The sequence below is a fragment of the Salmo salar genome, chromosome ssa04 (assembly GCF_905237065.1).
Source record: "Salmo salar chromosome ssa04, Ssal_v3.1, whole genome shotgun sequence".
NCBI lineage: Eukaryota > Metazoa > Chordata > Actinopteri > Salmoniformes > Salmonidae > Salmo > Salmo salar.
In genome coordinates this window covers 50457977-50474279 of record NC_059445.1, presented here as the reverse complement: position 1 = coordinate 50474279, position 16303 = coordinate 50457977, and the positions used below count along the sequence as shown (strand labels likewise).

The window sequence follows — 16303 nt, the reverse complement described above, 5'->3', positions numbered from 1 at the left end:
GGGAGGAAGGAGGAGATGTAGAGGAGGAGCCAACACTGACTGCTTTGCTTACTGTTGTTTGCTGTTTCCCTGGTGATCAAACCATGTCTGATGTCATGGGCTGCGAGGGTGTGTGAGAGTGACTCTGATATCGTAGACACTGTCTTTGGCTGGGTCATAATATAAGCTTTGTACACTCCACCCAGACCCCTCCCTCTTCAGTTACAGTCTTATCCACATACACTTTCAGTCTTCCCAACTTTTTAAAATTCTAATAACACCTCGTTACAGCTGTACAGGACCCCCGCCTCCATCCCACCTCTACTAATGTCTTCCCAGGCTCCCCACCGCACTGCCCTCCCACTGTGAGGCAGGAGCGTTGAGGTCAGTATAATGTTGCTGACATGACATCACAGAGAGAACCAGGAGAACCAACACAATCTTCAAAACATTGCCACCATACCGCAGTCAGAGAAAGAGTCAGGACATGTATATAGCCTCACTATTGTTATTTTACTGCTGCTGTTTAATACATTTGTTACTTTTATTTCTCATTTTTTACTTATCTATTTTTTTTTTACTTAACACGTATTTTTCTTAACTGCATTGTTGGTTAAGGGTTTGTATGTCAGCATTTCATGGTAAGGTCTACTACATCTGTTGTATTTGGCGCATGTGACAAATAAAAATTGATTTTGATTTGACATGACTGGAGTGTTTCTCAATCAGACAGAACTGAAACATCTCATATATCCTTTCTGTCACCTCACCTCACTTCACCAGTTAGTTCACACCTACTGTTACTTTCCACCGCAGCTAGAGGGAATAGGTCACACCGCTATATGCCTCACTTTGTTTCTATGGTAACATGTCAAAACATATTTATGTTTGATAAAGTGTGTGTACTTTGGCTGAATAATAGCTTTCTTCACCTACTACTAGGGCATAGCATCATATGCTACTCAGAGGTTTAATGGTTTTACAGTGGATCACACTGTGTCCTTTACTGCTATTGTATTCATGGATTATTAGCAGATGTGGTGGACGCCACTGTTCGGCACACAGCTCCTTTCAGTGGAGGCTGCTGAGGGGAGGACGGCTCATAATGTCTGGAACGGAGGAAATGGAATGGCATCAAACCATGTGATACCATTCTACTTATTCTGCTCCAGCCATTACCACGAGCCCATCCTCCCCAATTAAGGTGCCACCAACCTCCTGTGCCTCCCTTTCTACATTGTACCTCATCTCACTTTCTATATTCCCTCTTTTCTAGAACCTCTGAGAACACCGTGAACCTTTTATTTAGATTGACAGGAGAATAGGGGCAGTAGGAAAATGTCCTTTCTTTTTGAACTGTGTGTTGATCCAGTTGGTGTGTGTCTCCAGCCAGGTCAGAGTTGATGAGGTTAGCTGATATTGTTTAGCTGGTCAGAGGTGGTGAGACTGTATTCCCCACACTGTGTGTATACATGCCATCTCTAAGAAACAAAGAAAGAGGTTGTCCCTCTCTCTGACCTCTCCCTGCTGTGATCAGTCCTTTTTAGGAAATGGTCTCTGATTCCAGACGCTGTACCCCAATGTAGAGAGAGCTATCACTCTTATACATCTCCCTTCACTCTCCCTATCTGACACCATGTAGAGAGCTATCACTCTTATACATCTCCCTTCACTCTCCCTATCTGACACCATGTAGAGAGCTATCACTCTTATACATCTCCATTCACTCTCCCTGTCTGACACCATGTATGCTCTAAGTATCCTCATGTTCCAATATCTATATATTGCACCGCTCTTCTCTTCACCATCTCTTCCATCTCCCTTTCTTTCTCTTTCTCTCCCAGTCTTATCCCACCTAACCTTTCCTGTTCCAAGCCTTCTTTTCTCTATCCCTGGCCTGTTTCTTCCTAACATCATGCTGAACAGCTTAGTCGGCACTCAAGCTGAACACAGTATAAACAAACCCTTGGCAGGAGAGAGAAGGGTAATACTCCTCCACTGAATCCCTCCCCTCACTCCTGTTGTCCCTCTTCCTCTCTCCCTGCCTCACTGTCAGTTATAAAATAAGCTGTGTGCTGGCAGTCAGGGTTAGTGTGCCCTGTCAGAAAGACTTAGTATCAGCAGTTAAAGAATCCAGCCAGCCAATACCTCTCCCACCCTCCCACCATACTCGTCTGATTTAAAATGTTTTGTAGTCTTTCCTTATCACATACCTATATCTCCAGGAGTGTTGAGAAAGGGCCCTGCCAAAGATCCCAAAGTTCTCCTGAAATGACCAACTGGCAGCAGCAGGGAAGGATGGCAAAGAGAGTTGGATTTCATTTAAACTAGGCCTTATCAAATTGTCGTCACATGCGCCAAATACAACAGGTGATGACCTTACTTACGAGTCCCTAAACAGTGCAGTTTCAAAAAAATATGGATAAGAATAGATGTTACTATGCTGCATATTAGTTCTGTACTTTATCATCCAGACTGTACAAATCATATTGAGAGTAGCCTACAGCAACTGTTTTAACCTCAATGTATATACTGGTATAGAAATAATCCACAAAATCCCAGTCTAACTATACTGAACAAAAATATAAAACATGCAACAATTTCAAAGATTTTACTGAGTTACAGTTCATAAGGAAATCAATCAATTGAAATAAATTCTTCAGGCCCTAATCTATGGATTTCACATGACTGGGCAGAGGCCCAGCCAATCAGAATGAGTTTTCCCCCACAAAAGGGCATTATTACAGACAGAAGTACTCCTGTCCAGGTGGCTTGTTTCAGACAATCCCACAGGTAAAGCCAGATGAGGTTCTGGACTGGCATGGTTACACGTCTGTGTTTGAGGCCATACTGCCAAATCCTCTAAAAACAGCATTGGAGGCAGCTCATGGTAGAGAAATGAATATTAAATTCTGGCAACGGTGCTGATGGACATTCCTGCAGTCAGCATGACAGTTGCACACTCCCTCAAAACTTGACTTGTGGCATTGTGTTGTGACAAAACTGCACATTTTAAAGTGGCCTTGTCTCCAGCACAAGGTGCACCTGTGTAATCAGCTCCTTTATATGCCACACCTGTCAGGTGGAAGGATTATCTTGGCAAAGTAGAAATGCTAACAGTGCTGTCAACAAATTTGTGCACAAAATAAGAAATAAGCTTTGAAAATTTCTGTGAGCTTTTATTTCAGCTCATGAAACATTGGACCAACACTTTACAATGTTGAGTTTATATTGGTCGTTGTAGTCATTTTGCAGTGTAGATCTTTGGTATCAACGTGTTGTAAAGAATGAGAAGCATTTTTTCAAATTAAACTGAACTTTATTTCAGAATCAACATACAAGAATTAAAGAGCTCTTGAAAGGTGGCCTAACATCTTTATTATTGACAGCATCTTACTGCATCTTTCCCAGTACAAACCAAACATTTAGACTTATTACCATCAGAGTGCAGTTTTAAAAGCAGTATCTAAATGAAATGTCTGGTTCTTTATGTAGCCATGTCTAGTCGACATATTCAATAAAACATGATTTTACAGACTTGTCACTAGGTTTGTGTGTAGGAGTATGTTTTATAGTCCCCGTTTTAGTCCAGTTTGGCCTTACATTTTTTTGGTTTAGTCTCTCCTGTTTGAGTTAGAGAGCTTCTGTCTTCAGTGACTGGCCCAGAGAGGGAGGAATGTACTGAGGTGTGGGATGACAGGGCATTGTCATGGTTTTAGGGGTTGTTGTTTAGGATCTGCCTGGGTCGCCCATACCCTGTCATGCCAGCCTGAGATGCCCCCTTATTGGTGCCCATCTGCAGGCCGATGACGCTCTTGCCTTCATTCAGCTGGTCCTCTGAGAAATCACGTCTGTTCTCCATTGATTTCCTGCAGACAGAAACCATCATGTACACCACACTACATTTATAGTCACTGTTCATATTGTAAGCAAATGTTTCCCTTTGAGATCAGTTTAATGACAGGACAAAAATGAGGTTCTGACTCACTTATGGAACCAGTTGGGGTCGCCACGGTAAGTCCCATCGTCCCTGGTGACAGCCAGGTTTCCCAGGGCCATTAGGGTCCTCTGGACAGCAGCCAGGTCTTTCCCTACAGACATGAATACACAGTAGACATTAATACAACACATCAAGACACTTTAGTAAGAGGGACTGCAACTACTGTCTAGCATATTCTATGATACAATGAATGTAGCTCCTTTAGACATGGTGAATAAGCAGCAATAGTATTTTAAATGCTCTAAATAGCATGCTAGTTGAACTGAGGATAGAAGTGATTTGTGTATTTGGTGTAATGTGGGAGGGTACAGCTGACGGCAGCTGGCTGGATGTACATACCCTCCCAGAGGTCGACTGTCTGGAACATGTCAGTCTTGGTGATGCCGTACTTCTCAGCCGCATTGAGGAACTGGGAGATCTGCTCCATCTGTTTGAAGGCCATGCCTGAGCTCTGGATCTTCCTGATGGGCTTGTTCCCACTGGACAGGCTGTTGATCAGCTCACACAGTACCTGGAGAGGGGGAGACAGGGAGAGGGTAAAAGTATTCACTACCTGTGCAAGACTGGCAGACAAATTCAAGCAGACATCTACCTTCACACACAGATATACTCCCCCCACAAGGTATGAGAAAGAGGCACTCACACATCCGTCCTTGAGCCAGTTCTGCCAACCGGTCTTTCCTGCCTCAGGTTGGCCCACTCCGGCTCCACACTGGGCGATGATCCACTCGGTCAGCCTCTCCTCCAGATCCTGGTCATACTTCTTATCGATCTTACTCTGCACCTCACGGCTCAGACCGTAGGAGGGACCTTTGTTTGCCATGACTGTTCCTGCAAGGAGAGATATTGTTTCAGATAGGGCAGGCAAACATTGGTGTGTTTTCTTTGTTGTAGGTGGTATTGACCATCCCATACACTTGACTTATATAGAAGCTAACATAAAAGGTAAAGACAAAGTATCTAAGACATAGTGTAAAATAATTGGCCTTACTCTAACCCATAGTGGTATGATTTATTAGGATCCCCATTAGCTGCTGCTTAATTCCTGGGGTCCAAACAATCACAACAAAACAACAGCCTACATAATAAATAACATCTATCAATCAATCGTTCAAGATTTTACTTCTTAAACAGCTTTAAAAATGTATAAACTGTTCAAAGGTATCATATATACATTAAACACGCATTTCCAGAACGAGTTAAAACCCTAATACATTGGCAGCTTAAAACCATGGCTCACCTGGGTTACAATACAACCAACTGAAAACAATTGGGGCACACCTATTTGAAATGGCAGGTGACCTAATTACCAGGGATAAAATCAGCTGTGTCAGTTAGCCACATCATTACTGCTTAGCCATTAGAAATAAAGAAATAATTAAACACATGACCACAATTTGCTGTAGAGGTTTGATATGGTGGACAAGTAAACGTAGAACTGTGGAAGTGACTGAATAAATACATACACAAAACACAACTTGCTCTTAAATAAATAACTTGAAGAAATATATATACTCTGAGTAAATATGATAAACCAGAAATGTTTGTAGGTGAGGAGCAACTTCCTCACATAGAGAATTCCATGAATACAGTGATAGGTTGTCTATATGTGTAACAGTGGCAGTGTAACTATTTTTGGTTTTGTCTTGGCTCAACAGGGACACTTAATAGATGGAACAGCACTCACATTCATGTCCCTGCCCTGCCGACACCCTCAAAACTGGCCCTGAACCAACACAAATAGGTCCGTAATCAGAGTCTGATGATCTCTTTCTCTGTCTGTGTGTGTCTGTGTGCAAATATATTTGTCAGGCACTCTGATCTGATCTGGAGTTTAGAACTTATAACAGAGAGCCTAAATGCCTACCAACTTGAAGACTACTATGCTAGGGAGGCACATAGTAGTGGGGTCTTCTGAGTGGCGCAGCGGTCTAAGGCACTGCATCTCAGTGCTAGAGGCGTCACCACAGACCCTGGTTCGATCCCGGGCTGTATCACAACCGGCCATGATCGGGAGTTCCATAGGACGGCGCAGAATTGGGTAGGTTGTCATTGTGAATAAGGATTTGTTCTTAACTGATTTTGCCTGGTTAAATAAAAATAAAATAAAAAATAAACATGGCCATAGTACAGACCACAAGATGGAGACTTCAAATCTAGACCTAATTCTTGGACTGTAGAATCGAAAAGTCTCAGTGCCTGTGCTGGTATCTTGAATCATAACTATCGCTGAACATCTCAGAGCTGAGGGTCAAAGGTTAATGTCATCTCTCTGTGAGCCTGCTGCTCTCATTGGCTCCTAGCTGCTTCCTGTCCTCCCCGGCCACACCCTGCTGTCTACATCCTGTTTGGCTTAGTCCTCCCAGCTGGCTCTCCTCTGTCACTTCCTTCCTTTCTCACTGGGGTAGCTGTTACAGTTAACCTTCATAGACGTGCTCACTCTGTTATGTGTTTTGACTCTTCTGCGTATTAGTGCCCAACAAAGGACACTGTGGCAAGCGGCAAACCCTATGGCCCAGTCCATACTATGCAACGTCTGTAAATGCACAGAGCATAATGCTAGCTAGATGAGATTGTTGGGCTAAATGTCTACATCCACAATTACCTTATGCTCTTACTGTATGTCTCAAAGTGAGGCATACTAAATATCCCCTCTGAACAGGACATTGTTCAAAAGATGACTCATGTTGCTGCATGGTGAGTAAAACATATAAGAGATATTAGTAAGAGATATTATCAGGAGCAGCTAGAATTAACAGCAACATGCTCCTCCCCTCTCCTCTTTACTTGCCTCAAAAGTAAACATTCAGGTTGAGTTATCAATCCACATTGATTCATGCTATCACAATAGTATTCAATCAGGTCTTGTGGCTGTATAGCAGTGGAGGCTGCTAAGAGGGGGACGGCTCATAAGAATGGCTAGAATGGATCAAATGGAATGGCGAACACATACAATATAAACCACGTGTTTGATACCATTCCACTTATTCCGCTCCAGCCATTACCAGAAGTACGTCCTCCCCAATTAAGGTGCCACCAACCTCCTGTGCTGTATAGGGGTATCAACGTGCAAAAGAAAAGGACAAGCAATTTAATACTGGCTTAATACTGTGTTTGGAAAGGAGGTGGAGGCACTGCTTGACTGCATGTGTCAATGTCAGTGTGTGTGTGTAGGAGCATAGTTGTATATGAAGACAGGCCCAATAGGACACTGTAGCATGCAGGTACACGTCTGTTTTTTCATAGATCTTGTAAGTGATGTTTGAAATGGCACTGGCAAGACAGACTACAGTGAAACTGGAGAGCACATTCTCTTCCTTAAGCACCTCAATGCTCTGCTTCCTGTTTTTGTGCAGAGTGAGAGAAACATCTGTGAGAGATCCTCTATGATCTCTCTGGCCTTAGCAACGACACACACACACAAACACAAAGATTGATTGTGTCTAAAATAGAATCCAAGACAGAATTTCAGATTGGCCATGCTTGCATATTATTTGTGCAATCCATTGTGTTAATAATTCTGTTTTGGCCGGGCCACAACTATCTTGGTTCTTTCACAAGAGGTTTGACAATGTTACTCAATATGAGTGGTTGCGTGCACTGCCGTACTGTTTGTGACAGTTGTTAGCATTTATTGATGTTGGTCAGCTCTAACACAGAGAAAGCATTACTTCCTAATCCTAATTCACTAGCTGTCATCCAGTAGCTAATGACTCCCAGACCAGAGCTATTAGAGCTAATAGCTAATAGTTCCATGTCAGTGTCTCTCCTCACCCAGAGAAAAGCAGAGCAGTGTAGGGTTATTACTACATATGTTATATGGGATGTAGAGGAAGGACCTGTTGTTCTCTTATCTGTCAGCCTAGTTATGTCACAACCAGAGTTTGTAACAGGATGCGACACTCAAATGAGTATGATATGTTACGTTTGGTCTGGTTAGATAAGACGAAAGGTTACTTAAAGCTGTAATATGTAACTTTTGGGGCGATATGAGTATTAGATCTGTCATTCTCATTGAAAACAAGTCTAAGAAGCGGTAGATTGGTTCTATGTGCTCTATTTCTATGCTTCCCTTTTTCTAGTTTATTTTTGCATCTTTTACCTTCGGGTTTTGTACACCAGCTTCAAACAGCTGAAAATACAATATTTTCAGGTCATGGGAAATATATTTCACAGTGGTTTAGATGGTACAATGATTCTCTATACTATACTTGCTTGTTTTGTCACATAAACTGAAATTAGGTAAACTATTAGAATTGTAGCAACCAGGAAATGGAGGAGCGATTATATTTAGTTTTGCTGAATTTTTTCGCCTTCTGTAAGTTTAAGAAATATTGCCTAATGTCTTGTCATTCTGTTACCAAAAACCCAGATGTCTTTAAAATGTTTTCTAATATTTCTCCCTCATGATGAGGGAGGGTAATGAAGTTAAACATAATTAACAAGTATAGGTAGACCTACTAATTCCTTAGTATTTTTACTGATAACATTTGGTTTATGATTTATTAAGTGATTAAAACACATCATTCTGTTATCAAATCAAACATCAGTAACAGAATGACTGCAACTGAAATGGCTACAAGGGAAGTTCATAGTAGTTACAAACCACAGTTGGGTGACCTGCTACTGTCCTCCCTTCCACTGGCATACTGTTATGTTCAGCTCATAACTGTTTTCTGTCTCTTTCTGTCGTCTGGTGGTCCAAGCAAGAGTGTGAAAACAGTCTGGACAACCCCTCCCTCCCTCTTTAATTCTCTCTTGTCTCTCTCTTTCTCTGCAGTTAACATCACCTCTCCTGGCTCTTACTGACACCTACCCATGAGCCCCCTCTCTTTCCATTTACTGTGACCAGCCCACACTGTAATCACCCTCTCAGCACCGACCGACACCAGGAGTCCATGGAAGTTGAAAAGTAGTGCTAGTTAAAATTTGGTCAGTCCAAATCTGAACCAATCTGTTTCACAAGTTTGGACAGCACAGTAAAGAAAAGTAAAGTATAGATCAGTACATTAGTAGAGTTTAGTACAGTACAGTAGAGCACACCAGAGTAGAGTGCAGTATAATTGACTGGGGTGTAGTGTACTGTACCTTTACTGTAGTGTACTGTACTATGCTTTGCTGTGCTGTACTCTACTCTACTGTGCTCTACTGTGATGTCCAAACTTGTGAAACATAGACGTCTATGATTGGTTCAGGTTTGGTTTTGCTTGGTGGCGGAGCTCATTAGAATACTAGGCAGTGTGTAGAATAATACCCAAACATGCAACGGATTATTTTACATTTTTCTAACTTTGTGTACTTATTCAGCCACCTAAGCCATACTGTTCACTCTGCTACCGTCCAGCAAACGGTACCGGAGCATCGGCTTTCAGATCAACAGAGATAGCTTCTACCCCAAGCCATAAGAATGCTAAATAGACATAAAACTGCTAAATACAGTGCCTTCGAAAAGTATTCATACCCCTTGACTTATTCCACATTCTTGTGTTACAGCCTGAATTCAAAATAGATTCAATATTTGTTTTCTCACCCATCTACACACTATAGCCCATAATGACAAAGTGGAAACCTGTTTTTAGAAATGTTTGCAAATGTATTGAACATGAAATTCAGAAATATCTAATTTACATAAATATTCACACACCTGAGTCAATACTTTGAAGAGGCACTTTTGGCAGCTGTGAGTCTTTCTGGGTAAGTCTCTAAGAGTTTTCTACATCTGTATCTTTGTAGAGACTGGGTGTATTGCTACACCATCCAAAGTGTCATTAATAACTTCACCATGCTTAAAAGGATATTCAATGTCTGTTTTTTAAAATCCATCTACCAATAGGGGACCTTCTTTGCGAGGCATTGGAAAACCTTCCTGGTCTTTGTGGTTGAATCTGTGTTTGAAATTCACTGCTCGACTGAGGGACCTTACATATAATTGCATGTGTGGGGTACAGAGATGAGGTAGTCATTCAAAAATCATTTTAAACACTATTATTGCACATAGAGTCCATGTAACTTATTTTGTGACTTGTTAAGCAAATTTATACTCCTGAATTTATTTAGGCTTGTCATAACAAAGGGGTTGAATATTTATTGACTCAAGACCTTTCAGCTTTTCATTTTTAATGAATTTAAAACCATTTCTAAAAACATAATTCCACTTCAACATTATTGCGTGTAGGCCAGCGACAAAAACATCTCAATGTAATCCATTTTAAATTCATGCTGTAACACAACAAAATGTGGAAAAAGTCAAGGGATGTGAATACTTTAGGAAGGCACTGTAGTTAATTCAATGGTTACCCGGACTATCTGCATTGACTCTATCTTGCACTGACTATATGCACACTCACAAGACTATATATACACACTATACAGTATACACACTCACTCACACACACTACACTGACACTCTCACACAAAAACCACACACATTCACATACTGTACACTACATATGGACAGACGCGCATACCGACACATGCAAATACACACACATACACACTTTCACACTCATCATATGCTGCTGCTGATCTGTTCTTTATTCTTACTCGTATTTTTATATATCCTGATGCCTAGTCACTTTACCCTGACTTTATGTACATATCTACCTCAAATACCTTATTATTATCTATCCTGATGCCTAGTCACTTTAACCTGACTTTATGTACATATCTACCTCAAATACCTTATTATTATCTATCCTGATGCCTAGTCACTTTACCCTGACTTTATGTACATATCTGCCTCAAATACCTTATTATTATCTATCCTGATGCCTAGTCACTTTACCCTGACTTCATGTACATATCTACCTCAAATACCTTATTATTATCTATCCTGATGCCTAGTCACTTTAACCTGACTTTATGTACATATCTATCACAAATACCTCGTACCCCTGCACATAGATCTGGTACTCCCTGTATATAGCTTCATTCTTGTGTATTGTATTCCTCTTATTTATTTATTTTTTACTCTGCATCGTTGGGAAGGGCTTGTAATCAAGCATTTCACGGTACAGTCTGCACCCGTTGCATTCGGAGCATGTGATAAATAACATTTGATTCAGGATACATCACCATGAAGACAATGACATTCATAATTCTGTATAGTACAGGTCAGGGACCCATGATGTCATTCTGTTAACGGGTGTTTATCCACTTCACTTACAGTAGTTCAATAACCAGAATAGATTTTTCTCAAATTCAAGGTGTAGTATCATAGCTGACACCCAATTCTGTCTGCAGACATCGTTGAATCTTAATTCAGAGAGAGTTTTTGGAAAATGTGATCACATAAAAAACTGAGGGAGATTTTACCGTCACTCTGTTGCCAAACTGTACATCCGCGCTGTTCTTCGAGTAAATGTGTTTTTGGAAAATTTTCTGTGGAAATTGTTAAAAGTTGTCCTTTTGCATAGAGTTGTATGGTTTGTTTAACTTTGCAATCAATGGTTTTTGTTTGGCATAAATTTAAAGTGAAAAGTCGGAGTCTCCATGTCATTCTCTTACCATGGAATTGCACAACAACAACTCTTGTAAATATCATCATAAATACCAGATTCTGCTCTAGCCAATCTGAAGGGCTGTTTCTCAATCTGATGATCTGCCTCAGAGCACTGTTTTAGCATGCCCAGAGACGATCCGCCTTCAGCTCAGTACAGTAGTGATGGACATTCCGAGTATTTTCAGTGAGCCGGCTCATTTGTCTCCGTTCAAAAAGAGACGTTAATTTGGCTCCTAACCGGGTCTTCGTTCAGTAGCACTTAAACATGTACCTGAAACCATGAAAAAACTGCAAATGTAAAGCCTACATAGTTGCCTGCCATTATGTCAGGTTGTGATGTGAGTTCATACACATTTTTACCTGACCAAATTATTAGATGGCCTGCCATTCTTTCTACACACTCCAAAAATGTGTTTGGACCAGAAAAAGGCTCTCTCCTCACTATCTATTGTTCCTGCAGTGAGGAATGACATTCGTCAGATAATATTTTTATAACTTATCTGCAGATAATCGTTATCTGGACCTCAAAAAGCTGTAGTAACAGAATGCAAATCAGGGAGCCAAATGAACGACTTTTCATGCAATTCGGTTCCCGACGTTCAAAAAGAACCGCTTGTTTGCGATTGACGCATCACTAGTACAGGCGTACAGGCACACATCACTGGCTGGATCAGGCCTTCTCAACATGGAGGCTCTTGATTGGCTGATGTTATTGGCTGTTATGGGTTAAGGGCAGGGGCAGTTAGATTACTACAGATACCCCTAACCTTCCCAAACCTCACTCAAACCTTATAGAAAGTTTCTATCAGGTTCTATAAACTGTGTGAAAAGCCTTGGGTTAAACCTGTGTGCTGCGTCAAAGAACCGGAATACATCCATGTGTGATTGAGAGTTCATAAATTTGTTTACTGCACTTTTCCCCAGGAAGGGAAAAGAGGAAGGAGAGGAGGGCTGCTAGCATAGTCTGCTATTGTATACTCATGGAGTGGGAGGAGGGGGACAGGATAGAGCTGTTGGCTCCTGACAAGGCCAAGCCTTCTGCTACAGGCTCAGACCAGGCTTCTCAAAACAACAGTCTGCCCTTACTCAGCCTGTAAAGCCATTTGTACTTCCTATTACCCAATATGTGTTCTGTGTCCTCATTCAAACATGGCTCATTCATTGCCGTTACAGGTGACTTTATTACAGTGATGTGAAACAGAGTGTGAAAGCTACTGGGGTTACTGCACACAAGAGCCATCATTCAATGTTTCCAAAGCAACTTGTAAATGTCATGTCACAGTGTTTTCAGGGAATACACTTAAACATCCCTCACATATAAGGTTTGACTCCCACACCACAGCTACACTAATGTCTGGTACCGGCAGATAGACAGGAAATTAAGAGGAACCATGTATTACAGAACACTCTCTGACCGCATGTTGAGATAGATAACCCTTTCTCCATCTCAAAGATACAGTACATACATCATGAGAAAGAAAGCCCCTATATCATTCCATGAATTTGTCTTGCATGGAGCTGCCCGTTTTAAAAAGGGGTGTAGCTAGTGTGTGCAGCCAGGTCACCCGTGATACAAGTCAGTATTCAACGTCAATCCATGTCTGAGGACGTTGGGAGATGACGTGGAAACTGGCCACTAGGGCCAACAGTGAGCATTGGTTTCTGTTTGACATTCATTTTAAAGTGAAAAATCTGAGTCACAGCATCATTCTGTTATTGTGGAATTAATTAATTAATTAGATACATGCCATGCAGAGACGGAGTGAGAGAGGGCAGGATGTGCGTGAGTCAGGGAAGACCATCTTCCTCAGTGAATTTCATAAAAATAATAATATTGAAACATTAAAAAGTTATAATTTTTAGATAAAACTATGCTAAATATATTCACGTCACCAAATAATGGATTAAAACACACTTTTTTGCAATGAAAGTCTACAGTAGCCTCAACAGCACTCTGTAGGGTAGCACCATGGTGTAGCCGGAGGACAGCTAGCTTCCATCCTCCTCTGGGTACATTGACTTCAATACAAAACCTAGGAGGCTCATGGTTCTCACCCCCTTCCATAGGCTTACACAGAAATTATGACAACTTCAAGGGGACGTCCTCCAACCTATCAAAGCTCTTGCAGCATGAACCCAATTTGTAAGTCGCTCTGGATAAGAGCGTCTGCTAAATGACGTAAATGTAAATGTAACTGACATGTTGTCCATCCAATCAAAGGATCAGCGAATGAATCTAGTACTGAAAGCATAAGCTACAGCTAGCTAGCACTGCAGTGCATAGCATGTGGTGAGTAGTTGACTCAAAGAGAGAGAAAGACAATAGTTGAACAGTTTTGAACAACTTAATGCCTTCAAAAATGAAGGAGAAGCAGCCCGCTGGTGTATCTGCTTACCGACTGTACTGCATGATTGTAGTAGGCTTACTAACTCGTTAGTTCTATTAGCTATGTTGACTATGATTTTACTTTAGGTAATATGGTGACAACAATGTAGGCTGTGTGTAGCGGTTATGAGATGGTTTGTCTTGGAAAGGTTTTTTCGCCTGGTCACATTCATTGAAGTCCACAGGTGAAGGGAAAGGGTGAGAGGAGGAGAGCGCGTAGATGTGAGAAGGAATACAACGTGGCTGCCATGAAAGTGATATGTGTTTACATGTGATCAGGGGTGTATTCATTCTGCTAATTCTGTTGAAAAATGTTTCTAAATGGAAGCAAACGGAAAAAAACGGGGATAAACATACCTGAATTTGTCCAATAGAAACTCTTGTTTGCAACTGTTGGACTAATGGTTACACCCTAGACAAGCTAGATGCAGGCAAGAGTGTACAAGGCAGTATTGAATGTGTCACTGTCTGTCACCTCAAATCTTTCTCTCGAAATGTGTGCACCTGCTGTATGTTGTAAACTTTCATTCATAAGCTAGGTTGTAGCAACCTCGTGATGGAATTAGGGAAAAGTTTAGTATCATGTAGTAGCCTAAACTAATCAATGTTACATTGAGCTGGGTGAATGGAATATGAATGACAGTCATCCAATATGCTGTAATAGAAATAAGGCCATACTCATTAAAAGAAAAATCCTCGCTCATCTTAAACGGTACCGACCGCCACTGGTGTGTGTGTGTGTGTGTGTGTGTGTGTGTGTGTGTGTGTGTGTGTGTGTGTGTGTGTGTGTGTGTGTGTGTGTGTGTGTGTGTGTGTGTGTGTGTGTGTGTGTGTGTGTGTTTAGAGGCTGAATATAAAAAAGATGAAGGTGTACCCCATGTGAGTATGTCTACAGCCTTTTCGCCCTCTCTCTCATCCATGTAATCCTAAAATAGACTGTCCAAAACTATAGAACGCTGTCAGTAGCAACTTACCAAGCATGCTAGAGAAAGTACTAGACACCATTTTGACAATGTCTGATACACCAGGAAATGTAACAGTATGAATAAGAGACGAATGTGTTAAGAAGGAGCCAGGTATGTACTTACAGTGTTTAGTTGGGAGCAGCTTTAGTTGTTCTGATGCGTGCAAGTGGCTTTGGGCCTGTGTTTCTGTGAGCTGGTGTAAAATAGTTCCTCTCTTCTCCTTTGCAACAGAGTACAGAGTCTGCTCTCAGGGAGTGCCGGCTTAAAAAGAACAAACACGTTTGTCTTAAATGACTTCACCACATTCAAGAGAAAAAGCGAGTGAGAGAGAAAGAGGGAGGAGAGGACAGAAGGGGAGGAGGAAACCACAGCCTTAAAAGGATATGGACTTTTTTCTCTAGATTTTTCTATGAGCTTCTAGTACTCTTATTTCATTCTATGACACATCTTTTTATTTTCTCTTATCTTTTCACCCCTGTAAGTGTACCTCCTTATTTGGGAGAAGGACAGGGAGTGAGAGGGCCGCTACCAAAGGGGTTGGTTTGGTCAGCTTGAGGAATTCTCCAAATATCTCCATCTACCACTTTGTCTAGAGAACAGACGGAGGGAGGGAGAGAGGGAAGGAGGGATGAATGAGGAATAAAGTAGAGAGTACGGTGGTTTAGGGGGACCAGGGGGAGGGAGATGCTTTCCGTAATTAGAGAGCATAAGGAAGGAGGCGCTTCTAGGGGGAAGTTGACTTTATTGCCTCTATATTAATATTTTGTTATTTGTGGTTTATGAAGTCTTTCGTAAAAGAAAACGTCTGGTAGCCATGGAATGTACTTTTGTTCCATGAGAGAAGTACAGTACGATAAGTACGTAAGTGAGGGCTTGAGCAAATGAGAGGAACCATAATGTCAGCCTGTCAGTCAAAGTGCAAATACTGCTGATTTGTTTTGCTTTGTTGGGTGTTTAGTTAAATTCCTTATCCTTTTTTCAACGTTTCCCTGGTTCTAAAGAACATAAACCCCAATCACATATAAACACACCCATGCCAGTGGTATATGACAGCATTACAGACACACTCTAATTACTGAAAGCATCAGAGCTGGGACCGAGAGACTGAAAAACAGCCTCTATCTCAAGGCCATCAGACTGTTAAACAGCCATCACTAACATTGAGTGGCTGCTGCCAACATACTGACTCAAATCTCTAGCCACTTTAATAATGAATAATTGGATGTAATAAATGTATCACTAGTCACTTTAAACAATGCCACTTTATATAATGATTACATACCCTACATTACTCATCTCATATGTATATACTGTACTCTATACCATCTACTGCATCTTGCCTAGGACGCACGGCCATCACGAATCCATATATTTATATGTACATATTTTTATTCATTCCTTTACACTTGTGTGTATAAGGTAGTTGTTCTGAAATTGTTAGATTACTTTTGATATTACTGCACTGTCAGAAC

At 41.2% G+C, this 16303-nt stretch overlaps 1 protein-coding gene across 2 annotated transcripts; it reads right to left on the bottom strand.

Moving 5' to 3' along the window:
• Positions 1-3276: 3276 nt before the first annotated feature.
• On the bottom strand, positions 3277-15238 carry tagl2 (Transgelin-2). 2 transcript variants are annotated; one of them, XM_014196595.2, is made up of 5 exons: positions 14955-15238; positions 4623-4810; positions 4319-4490; positions 3968-4070; positions 3277-3848 (listed from the first exon to the last, which is right to left on the bottom strand). In XM_014196595.2, the coding sequence occupies exons 2-5, from the start codon at positions 4800-4802 to the stop codon at positions 3695-3697; spliced, it is 609 nt and encodes a 202-aa protein (XP_014052070.1). In that variant the 5' UTR covers positions 4803-4810; positions 14955-15238; the 3' UTR covers positions 3277-3694.
• Between the last annotated feature and the right edge of the window lie 1065 nt (positions 15239-16303).

Excerpts from the sequence above, each read along its gene's own strand:
- tagl2 (XM_014196595.2), bottom strand. The coding sequence starts at position 4,802 with ATGGCAAACAAAGGTCCCTCCTACGGTCTGAGCCGTGAGGTGCAGAGT. Across the intron at positions 4,491-4,622 it reads ACTGGCTCAAGGACGGATGT|GTACTGTGTGAGCTGATCAA; the intron begins GTGAGTGCCTCT and ends CCCCCTCTCCAG. Across the intron at positions 3,849-3,967 it reads GACCCCAACTGGTTCCATAA|GAAATCAATGGAGAACAGAC; the intron begins GTGAGTCAGAAC and ends TTCTGTCTGCAG.